The sequence below is a fragment of the Salvelinus alpinus genome, chromosome 36 (assembly GCF_045679555.1).
Source record: "Salvelinus alpinus chromosome 36, SLU_Salpinus.1, whole genome shotgun sequence".
In the NCBI taxonomy this organism is placed as follows: Eukaryota; Metazoa; Chordata; class Actinopteri; order Salmoniformes; family Salmonidae; genus Salvelinus; species Salvelinus alpinus.
In genome coordinates this window covers 5723489-5749414 of record NC_092121.1, presented here as the reverse complement: position 1 = coordinate 5749414, position 25926 = coordinate 5723489, and the positions used below count along the sequence as shown (strand labels likewise).

Genomic DNA, 25926 nt, shown 5'->3' with positions numbered 1-25926 from the left:
GCAGTGCAGACAACAGATGATTGGATAGTAGGACGTGCCGTACTGATGGTTTAAAGGGATACAAACTGCATCTGACTCTAGGGAAGGAAATAAATGCTTATTTGCCAAAATCCTGAAGTCCACCTTTAAAGGTGAAATATACTATACTGATTTTGGTTCTCACTAATCACGTCGCGTGGTTTGTTTGGGAATAATAATGTCATTGCCTTCCCTCCCTGGCGGGATGTCTGAGGGAATCTCATCGTATTAGCAGCAGAATTGAGTCTCGCTGGGCAGACATTGCCCCACTCTGATGGTATGTGGAAAAGGAGGGGGGCTAACAGTCGATTCTGGGGGATGCAATTTAGGCAGCGCACACGCCTAAACCCAACCCCCACTTCCCTCTCATGACCCCATATTCCAGCAAATCTATGGGGTGGCCTCTTCGCAAAACATGCATGAGGTGTGGACAGGACATAGATTGCCACATACACATATATAGAGATACATGCTCTCACACACTTAGCACACACAGCACGCGTTCATACCCTGGTCCCAATACTGAGCATCCCACCATGGATCACTTACAGGGACATAAAACTAGGGAGAGGAGAGAATGAGTGTGGAGGCAATATACTGTGTCTGCCTCCAGGGACTGATCTCAATATATATGACAAACAGGGTTTAAGTGCGAACACACACACTAAACCTTGATGATAAAGAAATCACAAGACAGAAGATATCAACGATAATGGCCTTACGAACACACACACACACACACACACTTTAACACTGTGTGTTATAACGATAATGAGAACTGCCAGCTTCTCAGAGGTTCGATAAAGCAGTACAACCAGTTACCCACTTGAGGAGGAGTCAACGGTGTCAGAGAAGGTAGGGATGATGGATGAAGGGAGGGGCAGGAAATATGGCCTAATCACTTCCTGCAGACAGAGACAGGTTTAGGGGTTGAGTGATGGCCATGGGGCCAGACAGTTGGAGGAACGTGGCCTATTACAAAAGCTCAGTCCTCGACAACTTCATGTACCATGATACACTGTCCACAACTACTACAAAACTACCTTATGTTGAGTCCAAGCTGGCTCCCTATGTTTACATTGCTTCACTTCCTTGTAACCTTTCCATGATAACAGAGAAGTGAGACAATAGGATATAACTCCATTATATTTCTCTAACCAATTGAGTCCTCACAGGTCAGTGCCCATGAAGGAAAGGAAACTAGGACAGGAAGATGTTTCAGACTGCAATGACACAGTCCTATGGGGTGTTATGGTTTATAAGGACGGTGTGTCGTTCCCCATTAGTTGCAGTATTTTATCACTGGACATGATGAGAGGGGGCTTGCTCGTTAGGCTGTGTGAACACGCCGTGTCCCATCTGTGTGTTCACTTGTTACGAACAACACAAACAACCCTGGGGGAAGACAGACACTCACGTGGCGGCGAGAGAGAGATAGAAGGACGAGGACGATGGAGAGACGGAGAAAGAGAGAGAAAGAAAAGGAGGAGGGGAGAGGGAAAGAGAGATGGAGGCAGATATTTAGAAAGAAACAGATACCCAGAAGAAAAATAAACGCATAGAACACATTAATCTCCTACATTTTAGAGTTAAAATATCTCACTTTCAGAGGATTGCTAAATGTTGCAACAGACTTCAGGAGGGTATATACCTCAGGAGAAATCAAACGAGGGGAGTGAAGGAAAACAGTGAACAGTAGCTTTAATAGCCTGACAACAACCCAGACAGAACTACATGGGTCAATGCAGCTGAATATCTAATAAGCTCTCTATTCAGTCAGGGTGAGGATGGCTTGGCGTAAATGACCGCACCAAACGAGACAAACACATCCCAAAGCAAGCACAGCTTGTTCCCAAAAGAGGGGGTTTGTTTCCAACAACAAAAAGCATTGTCGGGGGTTAGGGCTGGCAGGCTCAGAGAGGGAGAGGGAGAGAGAGAGGAGCGAGAGATGGAGAGAGGACAGAGATGATAAGAGATAGGCAGAAACAGAGATAAGAGCAGAGAAGGGCGGAGAGAGAAAAAGACTAGAAAACAAGATCTAAAATCGAGACAACAAGGTAAACAGTCCGGGCGGTAAAGGCAGTGCAGCTCACCTTTAAAACGCGTTCCCCTTAGGTTGGCACTCAGCCGTCATGGCAGACTGGCATTAGCCCTCGACTCCCCTGGCAGCACGGCAGGCCCGACTGCGTATCCCGGGTAACGGCAGCAGCGTTGGAAGAGACAGAACAGTATGTATCCACTGGGCAAAGGCTGGCTGCCTGCTTCCTCCTGCACAACCCAGCACTACAGTGCTCTGCTCCTCCACAGAGCACCGTCAAGGACAGCCGAGAGAGAGAGGGAGGAGGGTGGGTAAGAGAGAGAGAGAGAGAGAGAGAGGGAGGGGAGAGTGAGAGAGGGAGGGTAGAGAGGGAGGGGTGAAAGAGAGAGGGAAGGGAGAGAGAGAAGCAGGAGTGGATGAGAGTGTCTAAGGTAGAGAGAAAGGAAAGAGAGAGGGATGGGGTAGAGAGAGAGAGGGACAGGAGAAAAATCAAGAGAGAATGAGAGAGAGGCAGGCTGAGGTAGGCACACACTTAAGCACAGCTGTCTGGTATGATGGAGACGGCATCGCTCTGAAGCAGGTCCTGGTGATTCAGCCCTGGTGTATGTGTGTGTGTGTGTGTGTGTGGGGGGGGGGGGGGGGGGGGGGGGGTGTAAGAGCCTGAGGGGAGGAGGAAGAAGTGCTGGAGGAGGGGAAAGAAAGAAAGGAGGGGGGGTGTCCGTCAGCAGCACTCCACTCAGCTTATTATGAGGCCACTCAAGGAGATGTCTCTCGTCTGCCTGGGGAGACACTGAAAAGGAGGAAGAGGAGGAGGATTAAAAGTGGATGGATGGAGGATAAAGGAGATGCACTTCTCAAGACAGGTGCATCTGTTACGGTCCTCCAATAGAGATGTCAGTTGCACCTGGCCATTAAGGTGGAGCTCTGGTGAGATACATTATGGCAGGGTTCGGCAACAAGCGTTTATTTTTCTCCAGAAGACCAGGGCCCAGATTCTTCTTAAATGACATTTTTTCCTTAACTATAGACTTATGAAGAAAGTTAAGCAAAGTTCCTATTCCTCAAAAAGGTTATTGGAAACGTTCTACAAATCAAAGTATATTTGTCACGTGTGCTGAATACAACAGTGAAATGCTTACTTACAGGCTCTAACCTTCTTTTTGATACTGTCGCAAAGCTAACTAAAAAGCAGCATTCCCCAAGTGAGGATGGCTTTCACTTCAGCAGTAATAAATTCATGAACTTCTTTGAGGAAAAGATCATGATCATTAGAAAGCAAATTACGGACTCCTCTTTAAATCTGCGTATTCCTCCAAAGCTCAGCTGTCCTGAGTCTGCACAACTCTGCCAGGACCTAGGATCAAGAGAGACACTTAAGTGTTTTAGTACTATATCTCTTGAAACAATGATGAAAATAATCATGGCCTCTAAACCTTCAAGCTGCATACTGGACCCTATTCCAACTAAACTACTTAAAGAGCTGCTTCATGTGCCTGGCCCTCCTATGTTGAACATAATAAACGGCTCTCTATCCACCGGATGTGTACCAAACTCACTAAAAGTGGCAGTAATTAAGCCTCTCTTGAAAAAGCCAAACCTTGACCCAGAAAATATTTTTAAAAACTAAAATCGGCCTATATCGAATCTTCCATTCCTCTCAAAACATTTTGAAAAAGCTGTTGCGCAGCAACTCACTGCCTTCCTGAAGACAAACAATGTATACGAAATGCTTCAGTCTGGTTTTAGACCCCATCATAGCTCTGAGACTGCACTTGTGAAGGTGGTAAATGACCTTTAAATGGCGTCAGACCGAGGCTCTGCATCTGTCCTCGTGCTACTAGACCTTAGTGCTGCCTTTGATACCATCGATCACCACGTTCTTTTGGAGAGATTGGAAAACCAAATTGGTCTACACGGACAAGTTCTGGCCTGGTTTCGATCTTATCTGTCGGAAAGATAAGTTTGTCTCTGAATGGTTTGTCCTCTGACAAATCAACTGTACATTTCGGTGTTCCTCAAGGTTACGTTTTAGGACCGCTATTGTTTTCACTATATATTTTACCTCTTGGGGATGTCATTCGAAAACATAATGTCTTTTCACTGCTATGCGGATGACACACAGCTGTACATTTCAATGAAACATGGTGAAGCCACAAAATTGCCCTCGCTAGAAGCCTGTGTTTCTGACATAACGAAGTGGATGGTTGAAAACTTTCTACTTTTAAACTCGGACAAAACAGAGATGCTTGTTCTAGGTCCCAAGAAACAAAAGAGATCTTCTGTTGAATCTGACAATTAATCTTGATGGTTGTAAAGTCGTCTCAAATAAAACTGTGAAGGACCCCGGCGTTACTCTGGACCCTGATCTCTCTTTTGACGAACATATCAAGACTGTTTCAAGGACAGCTTTTTTCCATCTACGTAACATTGCAAAAATCAGACATTTTCTGTCCAAAAATGATGCAGAAAAATGTAACCATGCTTTTGTTACTTCTAGGTTAGACTACTGCAATGCTCTACTTTCCAGCTACCCGGATAAAGCACTAAATCAACTTCAGTTAGTGCTAAATACGGCTGCTAGAATCCTGACTAGAACCAAAAAATTTGATCATATTACTCCAGTGCTAGCCTCCCTACACTGGCTTCCTGTTAAGGCAAGGGCTGATTTCAAGGTTTTACTGGTAACCTACAAAGCGTTACATGGGCTTGCTCCTACCTATCTTTCCGAGTTGGTCCTGCCGTACATTCCTACACGTACGCTACGGTCACAAGACGCAGGCCTCCTAATTGTCCCTAGAATTTCTAAGCAAACAGCTGGAGGCAGGGCTTTCTCCTATAGATCTCCATTTTTATGGAATGGTCTGCCTACCCATGTGAGAGACGCAGACTCGGTCTCAACCTTTAAGTCTTTACTGAAGACTTATCTCTTCAGTGGGTCATATGATTGAGTGTAGTCTGGCCCAGGAGTGTGAAGGTGAACGAAAAGGCTCTGGAGCAACGAACCGCCCTTGCTGTCTCTGCCTGGCCGGTTCCCCTCTCTCCACTGGGATTCTCTGCCTTTAACCCTATTACAGGGGCTGAGTCACTGGCTTACTGGTGCTCTTTCATGCCGTCCCTAGGAGGGATGCGTCACTTGAGTGGGTTGAGTCACTGACGTGATCTTCCTGTCTGGGTTGGCGCCCCCCCCCTTGGGTGTGCCGTGGCGGAGATCTTTGTGGGCTATACTCGGCCTTGTCTCAGGATGGTAAGTTGGTGATTTAAGGTATCCCTCTAGTGGTGTGGGGGCTGTGCTTTGGCAAAGTGGGTGGGGTTATATCCTTCCTGTTTGGCCCTGTTAGGGGGTATCATCGGATGGGGCCACAGTGTCTCCTGACCCCTCCTGTCTCAGCCTCCAGTATTTATGCTGCAGTAGTTTATGTGTCGGGGGGCTAGGGTCAGAGTACTTCTCCTGTGTGAATTTAAGTATGCTCTCTCTAATTCTCTCTTTCTTTCTCTCTCTCGGGGGACCTGAGCCCTAGGACCATGCCTCAGGACTACCTGGCATGATGACTCCTTGCTGTCCCGTCCACCTGGCCGTGCTGCTGCTCCAGTTTCAACTGTTCTGCCTGCGGCTATGGAACCCTGACCTGTTCACCGGACGTGCTACCTGTCCCAGACCTGCTGTTTTCAACTCTCTAGAGACAGCAGGAGCCGTAGAGATACTCTTAATGATCGGCTATGAAAAGCCAACTGACATTTACTCCTGAGGTGCTGACTTGCTGCACCCTCGACAACTACTGTGATTATTATTATTTGACCATGCTGGTCATTTATGAACATTTGAACATCTTGGCCATGTTCTGTTATAATCTCCACCCGTCACAGCCAGAAGAGGACTGGCCACCCCTCATAGCCTGGTTCCTCTCTAGGTTTCTTTCTAGGTTTTGGCCTTTCTAGGGAGTTTTTCCTAGCCACCGTGCTTCTACACCTGCATTGCTTGCTGTTTGGGGTTTTAGGCTGGGTTTCTGTACAGCACTTTGAGATATAAGCTGATGTACGAAGGGCTATATAAATTGATTTGATTTGAACCAATAGTGCGGAGTGTGTAGGTAAGTAAAGAAATAAAACAACAGTAAAAAGACATTTGAAAATAAGAGTAGCAAGGCTATATACAGACACCGGTTAGTCAGACGTCTTGAGGTAGTATGTACATGTGGGTATGGTTAAAGTGACTATGCATATATGATGAACAGAGAGTAGCAGTAGCGTAAAAAGAGGGGTTGGCGGGGGGTGGGACACAATACAGATAGCCCGGTTAGTCAATGTGCGGGAGCACTGGTTGGTCGGGCCAATTGAGGTAGTATGTACATGAATGTATAGTTAAAGTGACTATGCATAAGATAAACAGAGAGTAGCAGCAGCGTAAAAGAGGGGTTGGGGGGGGCACACAATGCAAATAGTCCGGTTAACCATTTGGTTACCTGTTCAGGAGTCTTATGGATTGGGGGTAAAAACTGTTGAGAAGCCTTTTGGTCCTAGACTTGGCACTCCAGTACCGCTTGCCATGCGGTAGTAGAGAGAACAGTCTATGACTAGGGTGGCTGGGGTCTTTGACAATTTTCAGGGCCTTCCTCTGACACCGCCTGGTGTAGAGGTCCTGGATGGCAGGCAGCTTTGCCCCAGTGATGTACTGGGCCGTACGCACTACCCTCTGAAGTGCCTTGTGGTCGGAGGCCGAGCAATTGCCGTACCAGGCAGTAATGCAACCGGTCAGGATGATCTCGATGTTGCAGCTGTAGAACCTTTTGAGGATCTCAGGACCCATGCCAAATCTTTTTAGTTTCCTGAGGGGGAATAGGCTTTGTTGTGCCCTCTTCACAACTGTCTTGGTATGTTTGGACCATTCTAGTTTGTTGTTGATGTGGACACCAAGGAATTTGAAGCTCTCAACCTGCTCCACTACAGCCCCATCGATGAGAATGGGGACGTGCTCAGTGCTCCTTTTCCTGTAGTCCACAATCATCTCCTTAGTCTTGGTTACGTTGAGGGATAGGTTGTTATTCTGGCACCACCCGGCCAGGTCTCTGACCTCCTCCCTATAGGCTGTCTCGTCATTGTCGTTGATCAGGCCTACCACTGTTGTGTTGTCAGCAAACTTAATGATGGTGTTGAAGTCGTGCCTGGCCATGCAGTCATGGGTGAACAGGGAGTGCAGGAGGGGACTGAGCACGCACCCCTGGGGAGCTCCAGTGTTGAGGGTCAGCGTGGCAGATGTGTTGCTACCTACCCTCACCACCTGGGGGCGGCCCGTCAGGAAGTCCAGGATCCAGTTTCAGAGGGAGGTGTTTAGTCCCAGGTTCCTTAGCTTAGTGATGAGCTTTGAGGGTACTATGGTGTTGAACGCTGAGCTGTAGTCAATGAATAGCATTCTCACATAGGTGTTCCTTTTGTCCAGGTGGGAAAGGGCAGTGTGGAGTGCAATAGAGATTGCATCATCTGTGGATCTGTTTGGGCGGTACGCAAATTGGAGTGGGTCTAGGGTTTCTGGTATAATGGTGTTGATGTGAGCCATTACCAGCCTTTCAAAGCACTTCATGGCTACGGATGTTAGTGCCATGGGTCTGTAGTCATTTAGGCAGGTTGCCTTTGTGTTCTTGGGCACAGGGACTATGGTGGTCTGCTTGAAGCATGTTGGTATTACAGACTCAATCAGGGACATGTTGAAAATGTCAGTGAAGACACCTGCCAGTTGGTCAGCACATGCCCGGAGCACACGTCCTGGTAATCGATCTGGCCCCGCAGCCTTGTGAATGTTGACCTGTTTAAAGGTCTAACTCACGTCGGCTACGGAGAGCGTGATCACACAGTCGTCCGGAACAGCTGATGCTCTCATGCCTGCCTCAGTTTTGTTTGCCTCGAAGCGAGCATAGAAGTGATTTAGCTCGTCTGGTAGGCTCGTGTCACTGGGCAGCTCGCGGTTGTGCTTCCCTTTGTAGTCTGTAATAGTTTGCATGCCCTGCCACATCCGATGAGCGTCGGAGCCGGTGTAGTATGATTCAATCTTAGCCCTGTATTGACGCTTTGCACTATTTCTTATGTTTCTCCTTAAGCAAAAAGTTAAGAAGAAATAAAATCCTAAAAATAAAGTTTGGGGATTTGTTCTTAATCCCAAGATAGCTAAACCCTTGTCTTGAACTCAGGGCAGTGAAAGAATAAACTCTTGAAAGCTATTGAACATGTTTAATTCACTCACAAACTTCATCTGAAAGTTTCAGTATTGATTATTTTAAACACAAGAACATTTAGAACAGTAATCTCAGTAGGAAATATGCTAACACGATTGCCATTGCTAGCTAGATAGCGAGCTAAATTCGTAAGAAGATATTTGAGGACTTCCTAAGAAAATCATTCAATCTTAAGATATTGTTGAGCAATATGAACGTCTTTTTTCTTTTATTGAGCAGCTTCTTAAGTTTTTGCGTAAGAAGTGTTTTGTGAATCTGGGCCCAGGAATTCATATAAAAAGTATTCCCATGAATAAAAAAGGGGCATATGTGATGGTCTCAATGTAATCAAGGTATGAATTTAGTTTTCTTTTCAAATACAATCTCTTTTTTGGTACCGGGTCAATTTGCAGTGTACAAAATATTATAAATATATTCCGGACCCACCTATATCCAGTCCGAAAAAAAAAAAAATCATCGGCCTGCACCTGAACGTAGTTGCCTACCCCTGCTTTATGGAATGTCTGATGTTAGCAAGTATCTCTACATATGACTCCGATGCCCTCACTTGGTTGCATAGTTTAGCTAAACATAGAAACTTCAATTGTCTTTAGACATGCGTCAACCCTGCATCCACATGACCATCAGCAGATATTCGTATGCCCAAGGCCATTATACAAGAACTAAGTACATTGATAAAGGCACATGATCTTTTGACAAATGCTTGCTTCTCGATGGTAGTCATATGTTTTCTCACAGTACCGTGATGTGTTGTGAATCTCTAAAACATCCATTTTCAACAGTCCTAGTCTATCCTACAGGCATTTCCTGGGCCGCTAATACCCGCCTCGCTGTCTAGCACTTAGCTGCGTGTGCACCGGTGGAGGATGCCGAGGGGAGGACGGCTCATAATAATGAGTGTAGTGTAATGGCTGGAATATGTTCTTCATACCATTCCATTTACTCCATTCCAGCCATTATTATGAGCCGTCCTCCCCTCGGCCCCTCCTCTCTCTCATTCCGCAGCTCGGGCCTTGTTGCATTAACGAATGTCCTCCTCGCACAAAGTCCTTGCACACACCCGAACCATCAACTACTATTTTAGTCAAGTCTTCTATTTACGTGCTGCATCTCACACACTAGCCTACATAAAGGACATGCATACTGTATGAGTACACACTCCACCAGGTAGCTACATTGACGAATTCAGTGCACACATACACACACCAACAATAAATACATGCACACCTGCCCACCCTCACTGCTTTGTCAATTTACACATCAGCATACTGTTCCCCTACGGTGATATTGCCAGAGAATAAAAGTTTATCAGAGGGACATGGGGGAGCAAAAGAGCACATACACACATGCATATAGTGCCTACACACCACGCACACACACACAGAGACCAACCACTAAAATATAACCTTGAAAATATCTACAAAATAAAGGTTGGCTATCTCTAACTTATACCAGGTATATCTCAATAAATTGTAAAGGTTTATCATATAGAACGTACGGATATGGTTTGTATACCTCTTCATATGCCATTGTTTCCAACCAGTCTTACCGAAGGCCCTTGTAGGCCTAGACACGGGGGAGATCCTGATGAGATGTAAATGAGATGCTGCAACCACCCTAATATTGTTAGCTACTGTGGGGTGTGTGGGGAGGAGCTGGGAGTGTAGACTGCAGGATGGTATAATTTGGTCCTCCTCAAGGTTCTGGCGCCAACTAGTGTCGACTTACCAACATGACTGTAGTGAAGAAGAAAAATGTAGTGCTGTGGTAGGGTGTGTTTGGTTGGAGAGACAATCACAAGCACAGACAGACAGGTCAATACTCAATCCAAAGTGTGTTATAGAGCAGCGCACTGAACAGCCAACAATATGCCTTTTCTGTTGGTCGCCTTGGATTGAATCTCGGCCATAGACATTAAAGTAAGGCGCTTTTCTCATGTTTTAAATTCCATCAAGTTTTATTATAATTTGTCCTGGTAACGCATTTGCTCAATGACAGTATAGCAAGAGAATTCCAGTTGGATTCCAGAGTTGAGAGCCAACCACGATACCTTCCAGTGATGTTACGCCACCAAATAGCTGTTGGTGAATAACCAGAGTTAACGCCAACACACAGTATTTACACACACACACACACGTCAGGGAGTCAATTCAAAAACAGTGCCGATCAAACCAGTGGCAACCAAATATCTCAAGAGGAAAATTTTTATTTCTCTGTAGTTGAGAATGCATCGCATCAGAAAGGTGGGTACAGTTTCTCCTCCTTGGCTGACATACAATAGACAACTTTTTATGCTCTGGTCCAAACAACCAGCTGTCCCTTTTCCCAGACCTTTTCAGAGCAGGGGTACAAAAAAAGAACGAGTGCATCGTTTTCCAAAAGTGATTTGGTTCCATATACTTCGACTCTCAACTTCGACTCTCAGCCCCGCGGTCAGATATCTTCCTCACTGGCCGGGTGGGTGCAGTTTCCTCATCCCCTGCCCCTCCTTCAGTTTCTGTGGGCCAATCAAAAAGGGAGGAGGGTGGATCATCCAAAACCCTGCCCCAGACATCCGGATACCGAGTCAACCAAGAGCGCTGATTAGTGCACAGTCTGGCACAAGAGGGTTTGAGCGAGACTGTCCCCAAGCACAGTCACCATCAGTCTTCAGGTAAGCTGTTCACGTGTATAAAAAAAACCTGCAACAACAAAGGATAAGGACATCATATGCACTGACCAGTGGCCACACTAAACAATACACACCACAATGTTTTCATTGAAAATATATGGAAAAGTCAATTGTATAATGTACCGAGTACAGTATTTCAGTATAAACGTATTTCACAACACTGCTCAATTGGTGGCCCAAGCGTCCATCACTCACTTGATCCAATGATCTTCCAAATGCTACGTTTGCGACTCCGGCTGGCCAGTCGCCAGTTGGGTGGTCATGTCCCGCCCCATCTCCTTGATTGACATGTACATCTCCTCCTCAGGATCGTAGTAGTAGAACTTTCGCAGGTAGACTATGAGGGGCCTACGGGAAGAGACGGGGTACATTTTATACAAGCCCTTCCAATACAAAACTTTCTGCCTGTGTGTGTTAACGGATAGAAAATATAACCATCCCAATACACACTATCAAAATCTTCCATTATGTGAATATCTTAAACACTCCCACCATTGCACACAAATCCCAATATCTTATCTGCCTTCGGATGTTTCACTTATTTTGTACACTAGAGGGCACTATATCATGGGCCACTGGTCTATATAGGCAGGGCAGTGCATGTACATGTGCAGCCGGAGCTCTTGAATGTGGTCTATATTTTGTTTCTATAATGTGGGCAGATCTATGCGTTGTGTTTCTACGTACGTGGGCAGGGGGAGCTCCTGGATGTGGTCTATACGGACCAGCTGGCGAATGCAGAAGCGACAGAGGTGCTGCAGGGACTTGACACTGCTGAAGCGGGACACTGGGTACAGTAGCTGGACCGGGGTTGGGGGGAGGCCTGGAGGAGGAACCATAGTCATACACATATTAATGTGCATCATTGGCAGGAACACACATCATAAGCATACTAAATTCTACCCTAGATAGTGAACTACATTCTCCACCATATACAAATACAAAAATACAAAATACAAAAAACAAATACAAAAATATAGTAAAGTCAAAACAAACCTATGCTCTAAATAATTATGACAACCCAGTGCTAAATAGGTGTTAGTAATAGCAACTTTAAATGGTGCTGTATGTAACCTATGATTCAGATCCATATACAGTGACAGAGCTGTCATTTAGATGTGTCCCACTCTGATTGGTAGGTTCTTACCTGGGACCCGTGAGCGCAGGAAGTAGAGGAATGTTCCGTTCTTGGAGTGCATGATGGCCCGTTCGATAAACTCCACCACAGAATGACAGCGGTCCTCAAACTTTGGGTGACACCAGAGGCTGAAGGTTCCTGTGAACAAAGAGAGAAAAAGACCAATCAATAAGACACCGTAAAGACAGTAGTTAGCACAACGGCAAGACGACACCATCCAATGGCAAGACACGACGCGAAACCATCCAATGGCAAGACACGACGCGAAACCATCCAATGGCAAGACACGACGCGAAACCATCCAATGGCAAGACACGACGCGAAACCATCCAAAATGTAGACAACGCGAAACCATCCAAAATGTAGACAACATGAAACCATCCAAAATGTAGACAACATGAAACCATCCAAAATGTAGACAACATGAAACCATCCAAAATGTAGACAACATGAAACCATCCAAAATGTAGACAACATGAAACCATCCAAAATGTAGACAACATGAAACCATCCAAAATGTAGACAACATGAAACCATCCAAAATGTAGACAACATGAAACCATCCAAAATGTAGACAACATGAAACCATCCAAAATGTAGACAACATGAAACCATCCAAAATGTAGACAACATGAAACCATCCAAAATGTAGACAACATGAAACCATCCAAAATGTAGACAACATGAAACCATCCAAAATGTAGACAACATGAAACCATCCAAAATGTAGACAACATGAAACCATCCAAAATGTAGACAACATGAAACCATCCAAAATGTAGACAACATGAAACCATCCAAAATGTAGACAACATGAAACCATCCAAAATGTAGACAACATGAAACCATCCAAAATGTAGACAACATGAAACCATCCAAAATGTAGACAACATGAAACCATCCAAAATGTAGACAACATGAAACCATCCAAAATGTAGACAACATGAAACCATCCAAAATGTAGACAACATGAAACCATCCAAAATGTAGACAACATGAAACCATCCAAAATGTAGACAACATGAAACCATCCAAAATGTAGACAACATGAAACCATCCAAAATGTAGACAACATGAAACCATCCAAAATGTAGACAACATGAAACCATCCAAAATGTAGACAACATGAAACCATCCAAAATGAAGACAACATGAAACCATCCAAAATGAAGACAACATGAAACCATCCAAAATGAAGACAACATGAAACCATCCAAAATGAAGACAACATGAAACCATCCAAAATGAAGACAACATGAAACCATCCAAAATGAAGACAACATGAAACCATCCAAAATGTAGACAACATGAAACCATCCAAAATGAAGACAACATGAAACCATCCAAAATGAAGACAACATGAAACCATCCAAAATGTAGACAACATGAAACCATCCAAAATGTAGACAACATGAACCCATCCAAAATGAAGACAACATGAAACCATCCAAAATGTGTGTGTACATGGCTTACATCTTTAGTAAAAAGTGCTGCATGAGAGTGCATGTAGAGTAGGGGCGTGCAGAGTAGTCTGACAAAACAGGATCGTAACAGATATGGGCAATTGTTCTGATAGGATTGTGATTTTTTTTTATTATCAGTGAATGGAAGAAAAAAAACTTTTTGGGGTGCCATCGGGGATCTTTTAATAAAGTGCAAGGTGCTACGTGGTCTAAGTAACTCAACTGATTAGTTTGCCCGTCTGTAAAGAGAAGGGCGGGCAGTACGTTGGTCCTGCTTCTCTGATTGGATAGAGTGAAGCTGTATTTCTCCGTCCATCCGCTTCACTTCATCATTACACCCAATCACTTCTCCCCGCATGTTTCAGTCTGATCATTTCGATTGCTACTGCCTCCTGTTAGCCTGCTATCAACGTGCATAGTATCTAACAAGCGGGGCTAGGGTAGGGGGAAAATATGTAACGCTGATGCGCATTCTGACAGTGACAGCAAACTCGTCTGGCCGTCGCATACAGAAACAGACAGACACCCCCCCCCGCGCGCTGCTCCTTATCTGCAGCTAGTTTGGTCTATAAACATGCAGGGAGATGGGCACTTTGCCAACATCTACTTAGGCATATTAAACACTTCCACGTCTTCTGATCACGAGTATCATCCGATTCGACAATCAACTGTCAATTTCCGGATACGATTACGAGTACAGCCAGATTGGACCAGCCCTAACGTAGAGTACATGTAGCGTGTGTGTGTATGTGCATACCTGCTTGTGTGTGTGTGTGTGTGTGTGTGTGTGTGTGTGTGTGTGTGTGTGTGTGTGTGTGTAACTCACCTCTGTAGTGCTCCATGCGTGTGTGGTGGGTCACTCCCTGGGAGCGGAAGCTGAGGCTGAGGATGTACCGGGGGTCAGAGCTGTCCCTCACCAGGAACGCGCCGTCTGGCTTGGCCTTCAGCTTCATCTCCGCATCCTCCCAGTTCATAGGACCCCAGTACCAGCCACACTATGATCACACAGATGCAGACAAATTCACATCAAATACACACGCAACGCACATCTAAAGACAAGTAGTGTTTGACGTATTTGCCTGTGTTCTGGGATGTGTTTGTCATCCTCTTAGTCTTGTCTAACTGAACCTAGCTCTGGGCACGTTCGTACATTCACTCTGGCTATCTACTCCGACTAAAGAGCACTCTCGTCTGAGCGCAGAATAACTGATGAATTTACATCAGTAAACATCGGCAAAAAAAACTAATTAAATTGTTGCCAGCATCAGCCACCAACGCTCTGGATAACATGAAAACTGCCTAACCAGCTCTGCTAGGGCGAGTAAAGTGGTCAGAATGAGGTGTTCTCTCATTTGTGTCTGGAAGTAGCTAGCAGGCTAGTGCTCGACTGCCGTTGTGAGGTCAGAACTCTCGGATCAACCTTACTCCTCGGCCAGGGAGTCCAGTGTGCACTCTGAGCGTTCTGAATTTACCAACGGACAATCTGACAACACTCTGAATTTACAAACGCCCAGCGCGCACTCTGGCACTTCAGAGTGAACTTAGGAACACTCCTCTGTGTCGGTGCCTAGCACTGTGTCTCTGTGTCTATACTCGGCCTTGTCTCAGGGTAGTAAGTTGGTGGTCTGTTGATATCCCTCTAGTGGTGTGGGGGCTGTGCTTTGGCAAAGTGGGTGGGGTTATATCCTGCCTGGTTGACCCTGTCTGCGGGTATCGTCGGACGGGCCACAGTGTCCCCGGCCCCCCGTCTCAGCCTCCAGTATCTATGCTGCAATAGTCTATGTGCCGGGGGGGCTAGGGTCAATCTGTCCTTCTGGTGTATTTCTCCTGTCTTATCTGGTGTCCTGTGTAAATTTAAGTATGCTCCCTCTAATTCTCCCATCTCTCTCTAATTCTCTCAGAGGACCTTGCCCTAGGACCTTGCCTCAGGAGTACCTGGCCTGATGACTCCTGGCTGTCCCCAGTCCACCTGGTCATGCTGCTGATCCAGTTTCTGCCGTTTTGCCTGTGGCTATGGAACCCTGACCTGTTCACCAGACGTGCTACCTTGTCGTGCTTCTGCTTCAGTTCCAACTGTTATGCCTGCGGCTATAGAACCCTGACCTGTTCACCGGACGTGCTACTTGGTCCCGGACCTGCTGTTTTCAACCCTCTCTCTCCCCCCTCTCTACCACACTGCTGTGTCGACCTCTGAATGCTCAGCTATGAAAAGCCAATTGACATTTACTCCTGAGGTGCTGACCTGTTGCACCCTCTACAACCACTGATTAGTATTTAACCCTGCTGGTCATCTATGAACGTTTGAACATCTTGAAGAACGATCTGGCCTTAATGGCCATGTATTCTTATAATCTTCACCCGGCACAGCCAGAAGAGGACTGGTCACCACTCAGAGCCTGGTTCCTCTCCAGCCTTCTTCCTAGGTTCCTGCCTTTCTAGGCAGTTTTTCCTAGCTTTTCAGTGCTTCTACATGTGCATTGCTTGCTGTTTAGGGTTTTAGGCTTGGTTTCTGCTGATGGAAAAAGGGCTTTATAAATACATTTGATATCCTAGCACCGTGTCTGAACCTAGCACCATGTTCAATGTTCCCTCTTATTTTTTGGGGCACTGAACACATTTTTAGGTCTGCTGAGCGCAAACTTGAATGCTGTGAAAATTCTGTGCAACTTCTGGCACGCGTGTAATGTGAACACTGAGGCTGTAACCATTTTAAGATAGAATTTGATCATAAGGTAGGCCTATCAGAGTGGCCTTCTATAAAAACAATGGAGTAAATCCATCCCATTACATTTTAACATGGAAACAGCAGCCTACAGTAGTAGCCAATGTGTGGTGTTCAATGTAGACCTTCATTCCGTGAGACTTTTGGGGAAAAATGCAGGGCTTGGCATTAACCCGTTTATCCACTTGTCCTTCAGACAAGGTGACTGAAAATGAGTTGTTTAATGCAAGAAACCACTTTACAAAATAAAGTTCATTATTACTCCCATACCATTATTAGAGAATCAGACAAATTATGCTACCCTTTGCCTACTTGGCTTATTCAAGCCCGTCTCAAAATACAACACTGCCGCTTTAAGACAGAAAAATGTTCTTTACCTGACTCGCTTTTCAAAGATGACTAGAAATTCACGTTTTGTGCTCTTGTAGGAAGCAACCACGCCTCCGTTGTTGACTAGAAAATAGCTATAACTGGGCTAATAACTCACTATCAAATAATATGAACAAATGTGCACACGTGGCTACATGCAGCTCTTGCTTTGATCTCAAAACAAGCGCATCTACTCGCGACAACTCATGCTGTAAACACAGTCCAGTTCAAAGTGAATGACACAGATCCATATAAGGCAATGGTCTATTTGCACATCAGGATACTGCAGCTCTGATTTGTTTTGCCGCACTGGTCTGCAGAGTACAGGCTGAGTCGTGCCTGTTAATGCAATAGAATCCTTCTCCGGTGCATTCTGCCTACAAGAAAATCTCTTGCATACTTCGTTTTGTTTCGGTATGTTGATTGGAAAGTGGCTAATATTGGCAATTCAAGTTCAATCTCGTGCTTCTCTGCGCAGGCTGATATTTCTCATGTGCGGCAGTCCCGGGGGAGCTTAATGGAACATTGACTATGTCTGAATCTAGCACTGTGTCTGTAAGAATGTCAATGTGCCCATGTACACGTGACATGTCTTACTTTTTCCAGTTCTCGGAGGCTGGTGGCAAAGCTGCTGGCATCGGGGCGGCTCAGTGGACACAGCATGGGGCGCTGGTCCACCCGAGACGGGTTCTGGCCGCCGGCAGGCAGCGGAATGGGCCGGGGGAGGCCCCGCAGGAACGTATCTGAAACACAGGGCCACACACACACACACTCAGATCCAGGGTTCATCATTCACTCGCAATTGTGGCTAGGAGAACATTCTGTAAAATCGGCAGTAGAAACGCATGGTATTTCCAGAAATTGTTGCCAAGTTAGCCATAAATTCACCCTGCTTAAAAGAAGCATGAGCAAGTGTGTACCTCAGAGAAAGCACTTGTGCGCCATTGTCCTGACTATGTGATCGAACAAAAAAAACGGAACCTCCGTTTTAGGTTAAAATATTGTGTGTAATGACACGTGTGTGATAATATAATGAATACGTCTGTATCATGCATGTACTGGAGTAGCCTATAAGTTAATATCTATTTCGGGTACAGACGGCCATCAAATGGATACAGTCACTTCATCTGCCTCGGTCTCTGACAATCTCACCAGTCTGTCTGAATATAATCACCAAATCATTCAACCAGACACGTTTTAACATGCAAATTGACCCGGCTTAACTGGGCACAATCATACGTCCCGTGTGCACAATGTGACATCTACGATTAAACTATAATTTCGCCATTTTCCAGAGATGGTCATCAATGCTGTCCTTTTCCTGAAATGATAATGAGTATCATTATCTGCCTCTTTCTAAATCTCGTTCTTCATTAGGGATCCCCATGTTCCTTTTCCTTCCCTGCTGCCTCTGATCACACCACTTTGCCAAGGCCTTTCTTTGAGCCAACCCTATTAAAGCAAGAGAAATGGTCTGGGAAACCTGCAGGGGCTTATTCAGGAGGTTGCAATGTTTCACAATGTTCCACAATGTTCAGATATCAATGTAGAAGGATGTATGATTCTGTGTCAGAACACGGAATTGCGAAGAATAAGGAAACGCGTCAGCTCTAACTACATACTATAATTTCTGACTATATAACGTAGCTCAGTAGATAACAAAATAACAATGCTACTAGTCTGTATGTGCATATGCAAATGGTTACAGGAGGAGGAAGAAGAAGAAGTCATAAGGAAAAGCAATAATAGCCCAAACATTAACCCTACTGTATCAGAATATCTGTTTACCAAACTCATTAAAAGTGTCCAGAAACAATACTGGCTTTGCACCAACAAAAGTAGTTCAAATGAACTGCTGGTGGAATCAATGCAACTTATTTTTAACCCCTTCATTACTTGAGACAACTGGCCATCATCTGTCGAGTTGATTTAACAGCCTACCAACTGAAATGAGATCGATATGTCACAGTAAAAGGGACCGTGTACCCTTTCTTAAACGTTTCCTATGATTTTTCAATTCTCCAGCCTATGTCTTTATGGGTCTCTCTGTGCCCCACTGGTAAGCCCCCTTGATCCGTCTTGCCCCGGCTTTGCTCTGACCATTGAGGCTGAGGCTATGCTGGATGAAGGCACGGGAGGGATGAAGCGGCCGCAGGGGCAGCGACTGCACGGAGGCCCCCACGCCACTCTCTAGGAAAGGCCGGGCTGCGGCCCACCACCACCCTGAACTTTACAGAGCTCAAATGACAATGTGGGATTCCTCTGGCTTCCTTTTAAGTTGATCATACTGATGGCTGAATGTCCCACTATAAAGATAAAGGACTGTTGGTGGTAACATTACATAGCTAACATTTTGCCTCAAAAGAACCACAAGAATGGATATTCATTGTTTGTCTCACATCCAAACTGGGCACTGTTGGTGTCAGAAGTGGGATCCCGACACACAGTGATGATACAATCAAGCCACAGAGCGACAATGACACCAGGCAGAGCATATGAAGGAAGCAGTGACAGATCGCCAAGTTGGACAGCCGTTGGCAGAGCAAGGCATCGAGCAAATACCCATCTGTAACCCCATTCCCTTAGTCTCATTTGTCTTCAAATGTTGCTGGAGCTCCAGTATCGTCATCCTACATTAAATGGACAAAACCTCTATCACAACCTGGATGTTAAGCCCCTAATGATTGTCGTGTGTCGAGGAAGTGTGGCCGGATGCCCAGGTCAGAGGAACCAGAATGGCTTTAGTAGCTAGAGGCATAGGTATGAAGTAGGCTAATAGGAAAATGTGGGACCTTTAGTCATACAAAAACGACCTGCACCTCAGCGACGCAAGTGCTCTCCATACCGTTGTCTGATCCTGACTACATCGGGACTTGAGTGTATCTTCAGTCTGATGATGGTCTCAGCCTTGGCATCGACCACGTTACTCGTGCTAATTAGTGCTAACCTACGAGAACACGGTCTTGAAGAAGAAACCCACACCTCGTCTGAGGCCAACAGCCAACAGAAAGAGGAACAGAAAGATGACAGTTGCAATGCAGACAGGAAAGCTAGGAGTAACACACACACACAGAGATAGACAGAGAGAGAGAGAGAGAGAGAGAGAGAGCTTCTTCAACCAAATCAAATTCGGTTCCGCAATTCTGCTCCTGTACCGTAAGTCACAAGGCCGAATGCATTTGAAGTCACAGAAAGCCAATGAGTCACTGTTGTACTGCAAATCCAAGTGGCATCGAACCATAAATGTGTTCGTGTCTGTCCTAACACGTATATGACTATTGAGTTTCTGAAATTGGTTTACACAGTGAAGCGTTACACACATGCCATCTATAAAACATTGAGGCAGCAACTACTGCTATTGAGATTGGAGAAACGAACCACGTTTAACTCCTGACCACCTTTTCTAACCCGCCAAGATATATATATATTTTTTTAAACGTCTGGCCCTTCCACAAATCCTCAATGTACTTTTGTATTTGCGTCAATGTTTTTTGCGGAAAAGGAGAAAAGCCCAGAAAAAAAAGAAAGTGAAAAGGGTAGCAGCAGGGTAGCATATGGAGAAGAGGGTGATGTGACGGAAGAACCGCCATGGAAGTGTAAGCAAGAAAGAGAGGAAAGTACCCAGCAGACTGAGGCTTCGTCTGGGCGGAGGCGGAGGTGTCGGGGGGTGCAGAGAGTTCACCCCTCTACGAGAAATATCCACGTCTACCAGGGACACAGTCTCACCTGGAGGGAGAGATCCAGGGACAGGAAATGAGAAACAGAGGAGGAGGGGGAGCAAGAGATCCTATACAGCACAGAAGTGTACATGCGTATGTGACTCACACACTCTCCCGAGCACAAGCGCCCATTACCGACCCATATACATCGACATAAAGCTAAAGACACATTCAGAAACAGAAGCACACAAACACTCAAGTACACACAATTACCGGTGAAGGCAGGACCGAAGGCCACCAGAGAGAAGGCACTTTGGGGCCTGGAGTGCTGGAGTTTGCTGTGGAGAGACAGAGAGAGAGAGGGTCAAACATAAGAGAAGCCCTTATATAGTCCCAAGAACCAGTATTATCAGCTGCACTTCAATCCCACACCATTCATTCTGAACCATCTCTCTCAGCCTCGTGACTATTCAACCCTTCAACTGTATGAGCTACTATAGCTGGTACAGGAGAAACCAGTGGCCTATTTCTCAAGGGTACACTGTGCCTCAACACCAAGGACTGAGATCCATATCTGCCACTCACCCCTCTGGGATGTAGTGGGTCAGACGCTTGCCTCTGGCTAGAGGACCTGACCAGCCGTGATCTAACAGACTGCCCTCGAATCAGTTTGTTTCTTATTAAGCAGAGTCACTTACACTGACCCTGTGAAGTCTGCAGCCAGCGATGCAAAAGTATCATTGAGGGTCTTGAGGGTGTTTTCTATTCCAACAGACTTGTTTGATACATTTTTTGTATATATATAGCCTATTTTCTGAAGCAAGAAGACATGCTTAAGATTTACGCTATTAAACTGATATGAAGAAGCACAAAGAGCTCCTCTGATTACATGATCCTTCGTTGATTGGAGCATTTCTGTGATGTAACTTCTTGTTTGGATAGCCCTCCTTAGCTTAACTCTTCCCCCTAAAACAAAGCACCACACCACAGTCTTTCACATTTGGGGATTTTTTTGGGAAGCTTCTGGAAGGCCTGGCTGGGTGATAGCTGTGCCTTGCTGGCTGCCAGATTCCTTTACTCTGTGCAGCGGGGGCCTGCTTGTATGTGTGTGTGTGTGTGTGTGTGAGAGAGAGAGACAGTGCTAGTGGGGAATACCCAGCATGCCGCTTGAGCTAAGCCTGATGCACTGCAGGGTAAACAGCAGCTGATATTCAGCCCCCCACGCCGCCTACAAACTCCTTCCCGCAAGCCTACCTCCCTCCCCACACCCTTTCCCCTCGCTTAAAAGAGGAGCCATGTTCGCCGAGAGCAGGGAAAGAGGAAACTGCCTGGAGTGGAACACTGGTTCCCCCATCATGTTCAGTAACAACACATCTCAGGTTTGTGCATTCTCAATCAAAGGGAACATATAGGAACTAAGGGGAGCAGTGCTCAGACAGACAGACGTGATGATGACTGGCTGGGTTAGATCGTGAACCTGACCTAGATTTGACTACAGCAAGTCAGCCAGTGAGCCAGTGAGCATTTGAAGGGTCAAACAAGATGCCAGCTGTCCTGACAGTTTAAAAAAAACTATAATAATAATAATAATAATAAGATAAAAACATGACAGAATTTAGATATTACTATTAGCAGGGCTGTTAACAGAGGGAGGTGCTAGTGTATGCATTTCAGAAGAACTAGGTTTGGTGATACTAGTATCTGGGGGTTTTAGCCTTTTTAATGTAGCCTATATCCCTTATACACCCTGAAAATACCTGACATTAACATTTCTCAAAGGACATGTTGAATGAACGCACATACTGTACTGGCAGTTGGTCCAACATCCACGGGCTGAACTCATTAAAAACCAGCTCCAACTGTTTCCCCTGACTTTTGACAACATAAAGCAAAAACAATGCACTGAGGGCATCTACAAAATGAAAAAGGATATACTGCTATACTACGTTCATGTCCTTGCTATGGCCAGCTGCTTGCTTTGCTTTCAAAAGGTACAGGTACAACATACTGTATTCACGACAAATTTGTTAGGCCAAATCTACATGGCAAATGCCAAAACTAACGCCTAGAAGCCAACATGGGCCACTCTCTGACATTAGATACATGAGGCCTAATCTTACCACTATCCCTCCGCCACAAACAAAGGCCTCCAACGGCATGAGGATGAAAACAAGACATTAGTATGGCAAGCCCATAAGATTCCCCTAGAGGCCTCTGTTGATAACCAAATGGGGTGGATAGCCTAGGTTACATGAACGACAAAGTGGCGAGGTAGCCTTTGCCTGCTGCCCCTGTCTGCCTGTGCTTTTAGCCAACTTTGTCTCTGTGTTTGTTCATTGTCATGATGCCAGACTGTACGGCATTGGCTTGACAACGGTAGAAAAGTCGGCTTCAGCACACACAGTGTAGAACCAGGATGGTGCCGAGGTGTGCCAAGTAATACCAGGAGGTGAAATGCAACATGCACTGTATTCTGGATGCCAGAATATCTCAGTAACTATGGAGCATACTGCCAAGGCTACATAATAGCAGGTGTGAACAAACACGCAACTATGGCAACATTGGTAGACATTTTGAATCTTCACTGAATTGAGAGTTCAGAACATGATAAAGCCATCATGCCTAAGGGAGATTAAGTTAGTAATCAAAGTCAAAAATTATTTGGAGTCATCGCCCTCTCAAACGTTACTGTACTGGAGCATTTGGTCGACTACTCAATAGGCCCAAGTACCGGCATGTTTCTTTAAGAACATGATAAGTTAATCACCTTTCTTGTACTGTTTTCAGCGCTAATCATAAAACAGCTGAATAAGAGTAACATGTGATTTTGTTGACAAGGTGAGCTAAAAGCTCTCATATCTAAATGTTTGTCTCCCACTGGGAAAATTGACTGCGGTTCCATTAACCACTAGTCTACCTTTAGTGCCCGTGGCACTATAACCATCCTTCATTCGACTACTAACAGCTTAACTTCCATGATAATAACTCTACTACGCCCACATTGTTTTAGTGCCTCCAGCACTACAATAATCCCCTGTAAATCCACTAATAGCTTATAATGGTAACTGTGCTAGACCAACACTAGCCGAGACCGCAGTGCTGTCGCGTACCCTCAGCTTCACCACCATGTCCTCTCCCAGTCCCCCCAGCTAGACCAACACTATTTAAGACCCAGTCAGAGACCCAGGGCTGTCCCGTTCCCTCTCCTTAACCTCACCTCCCTGTGTCCTGGTCTGTGCTGGTGGATCCGGAGCCCCACACATCCATCTGGCTGCCCCCGGAGGAGGTGGAGGAGGCAAGCGAGGGCCTCTTGTCCAGTAGGTGACTGGAGCCGCTGCTACTCTTGGTCCGGAATAGTTTGCTCAGACGGATCTTCAGAGAGCCTTTCCTAGACTTCCCTCTGGTCGTCTTCTCGCCCCCTGTTGCCCCCTCTACTACTAAGGGTGAGGCAGCTCGCAACATCACCCCTAACTTCGGCGTGGTGGCCCTGTTTTGGGGCTGGGACTGGGAGGTTTGGCTGGGAGGGTCCTGTGAGGGTATGGTGCCAGATAGGGTGGCGGAGGCTTCCACCGCCTGCTGGCCTGTGGTGTTAGAGGCCAGAGACAGGGACGAAGATGTTAAGGCTGCAGCAGAGCCCAGGGCATCCAACAGGGAGGGACACACCTGGGGGTCACAGGCACAGGCCTCCCCAGCCAGCATGTGTACCTGCCTCATTAGTCCCGTGAGGGACCCGCTGGAGAAAGCCCCCCGCCCCCCCTGCCCCGTGTCCGTCTCGCCCTCCTGCCCAGGGACACCAACTTTAAACTCCTCCCCGCCCATCCCCAGCTCCCCCACTTCCTCCGAGTCCAGGCCCTCCAGCACCAGGAGGGCGTCACTGGTTTCACTAGGGTCCTCTCCGGGGCCCATGCCCCCAGTTGCCGAAGCCAGGATGCTCTGACAGGAACAGCGAGTCATCTCTCCCCTCTCCTTCAGCAGCATCTCTGAGGCCTGGCCCAGCTCCCCCAGCCTCCGGGCCAGGTTGAGCACCGTATCGTCCAGGTGGTGGTGGTAGTTCGTGTCCCATGTTGAACAGGTCTTCCTGGGGTCCAGGATGTCGAAGCGGAGGGACTTGTCCAGGAGCGGAGGCCAGTCCATGGCATCAGTGACCAGGCGGTGCCGGTGGCAGAGCCCATCTCCCTCTCCAGCCAGGTCACCAGCATCTGTGACCACCTTGGACAGCTTCATAAGGGGGTGCCACTGAAGCCTCTGGTGTTGCACATCCATGTTGTTGTCACTGGTCATCATGACACAGACAGAACTGGCTTCCTGTTTATCAACCTCACTTACCTGGAAGCCAGGACGTTGCTGGAGGCCGCAATCAAAAACACCGTCGCTTGTCCTAAGGAGGTTCTGAAACACCAGGAGCTGAGCCCGCGACCCTCTGCCCGCGCCATGAGGGAAGTCGAAGCGGTGAGCCACGGCGAAGTCTGGTGGTTGAGGCGCATCAGAAGCTGAGGGTCGAGTCAGCATCAAGCCGCTGTCAAGGGCTCCCGTCCGGCTCTCGACCTGTGAACTATAGTGCGGGGAGGGATTGCTCGGAATCGCCGGGCCTGCTGTGGAGTTGTTCGGATCAAATTCAAACCCAGTGTTGATATTGTTGCCATGATTACCCAAGACAGCTTTCCCGAATCCGGAAACTACTCCACCGCCCAACGTCAAATTCTCATCGTCCAATCGGTCATATTCAGCCGCAGAAACCAAGCGCATCAAGACAAAATCAGGAGACATATCTTGCGCGTTATTCATTATTACGGCTCAATTCCGTACAAGAAGCGCCGCGTATCGACGCTGTTCTTACATAACATTAAGAAAAATAAATAACACGTTTGCTGACTGCAAACACATCATTCTACATAACGACAGCCATTTGAAGTTCCAAATTCCTCGTGGAGGAAAAAAATATATAAATGTATGCGAATAAACAAAAACACATCTAAATCGTTCCGTCAGTATTGCTGACGCCGATTCCCTCTTCGGAGACAACATGGATGTAATGGGCGGCTGCGCAGAGGCGATATCAATAATCTACTTCTTCTGGTAATAAAGGAGGCCCATACCCATACAAAAACGAAAAACCGCCACCTGCTGGAAAATACAGAGTTTCGGCCCATTTATGCCTCGAAGCCAGGGATAACTGGGGCCAAAATATGTATTCTCCAGCAGGTGGCGTTTTATTTGTTTTGCTCACCAAGCGAGGGGTTTTTGGATGGCGGTCAATAATTATCGAATTTGGTCAACCAAAAATGTAATGGTTTATTTGCCACGTGAGGCTTATTTGTTCGAATATACGTTTCTTAATGCTTTGGTTGTTAACGAGCGTACTGATATAAGTAGGACACGTGACATCCCGGCAACGTTGAGAAATAAAAAAAACTTGATGAGTTGTGCCTGTTGTTCACACGCATATCTGCCCTCTCATTGGCTAGAATGGTCCCACCTGAGCTTGCCTCCTCTGCCTTCCATTTTTGAGGGCATTCCTTTTCATTTTTAGAACGGCCACTTGAGTATCTGGTCAATATAATAGATATTTGTCTCTGCCCATGCCCTGAACGCTTCCTGAAGTAGAAAGGACACCAAAAGCCCCT

At 46.2% G+C, this 25926-nt stretch overlaps 2 protein-coding genes across 5 annotated transcripts in view; both read right to left on the bottom strand.

Moving 5' to 3' along the window:
• Positions 1-2614, bottom strand: part of LOC139565468 (sterile alpha motif domain-containing protein 14-like) — a 33884-nt gene extending 31270 nt beyond the window's left edge. Inside the window, exon 1 of one of the 2 annotated variants that reach the window (XM_071385841.1) lies at positions 2112-2614. The gene's annotated coding sequence lies outside the window, so the exon portion shown is untranslated. The remainder of the gene's footprint in view (positions 1-2111) is intronic. The other variant, XM_071385840.1, reaches the window with a different exon arrangement.
• Positions 2615-10208: 7594 nt separating this feature from the next.
• Positions 10209-25356, bottom strand: LOC139564926 (suppressor of cytokine signaling 7-like). Of its 3 annotated transcripts, XM_071384840.1 has the most exons (9): positions 23520-25356; positions 20576-20640; positions 20265-20369; positions 17241-17386; positions 14379-14547; positions 12099-12227; positions 11639-11774; positions 11147-11299; positions 10209-10961 (listed from the first exon to the last, which is right to left on the bottom strand). In XM_071384840.1, the coding sequence occupies exons 1-8, from the start codon at positions 25085-25087 to the stop codon at positions 11170-11172; spliced, it is 2448 nt and encodes an 815-aa protein (XP_071240941.1). In that variant the 5' UTR covers positions 25088-25356; the 3' UTR covers positions 10209-10961; positions 11147-11169. The 3 variants fall into 3 exon arrangements, with proteins under 3 accessions (XP_071240941.1, XP_071240942.1, XP_071240943.1); XM_071384841.1 differs by lacking the exon at positions 20265-20369 and having other exon boundaries at positions 20570-20640; positions 23520-25354; XM_071384842.1 differs by lacking the exon at positions 20265-20369 and having other exon boundaries at positions 23520-25352.
• Positions 25357-25926: the final 570 nt, after the last annotated feature.

Bases quoted from the DNA above. Each gene is read 5' to 3' on its own strand.
- LOC139564926 (XM_071384840.1), bottom strand. From the start codon at position 25,087: ATGAATAACGCGCAAGATATGTCTCCTGATTTTGTCTTGATGCGCTTG. The intron at 20,370-20,575 runs GTAATTGTGTGT...CTCTCCCTCCAG, and splicing joins CTTCGGTCCTGCCTTCACCG to GTGAGACTGTGTCCCTGGTA. The intron at 12,228-14,378 runs GTGAGTTACACA...CTTTGTTCACAG, and splicing joins ACGCATGGAGCACTACAGAG to GAACCTTCAGCCTCTGGTGT.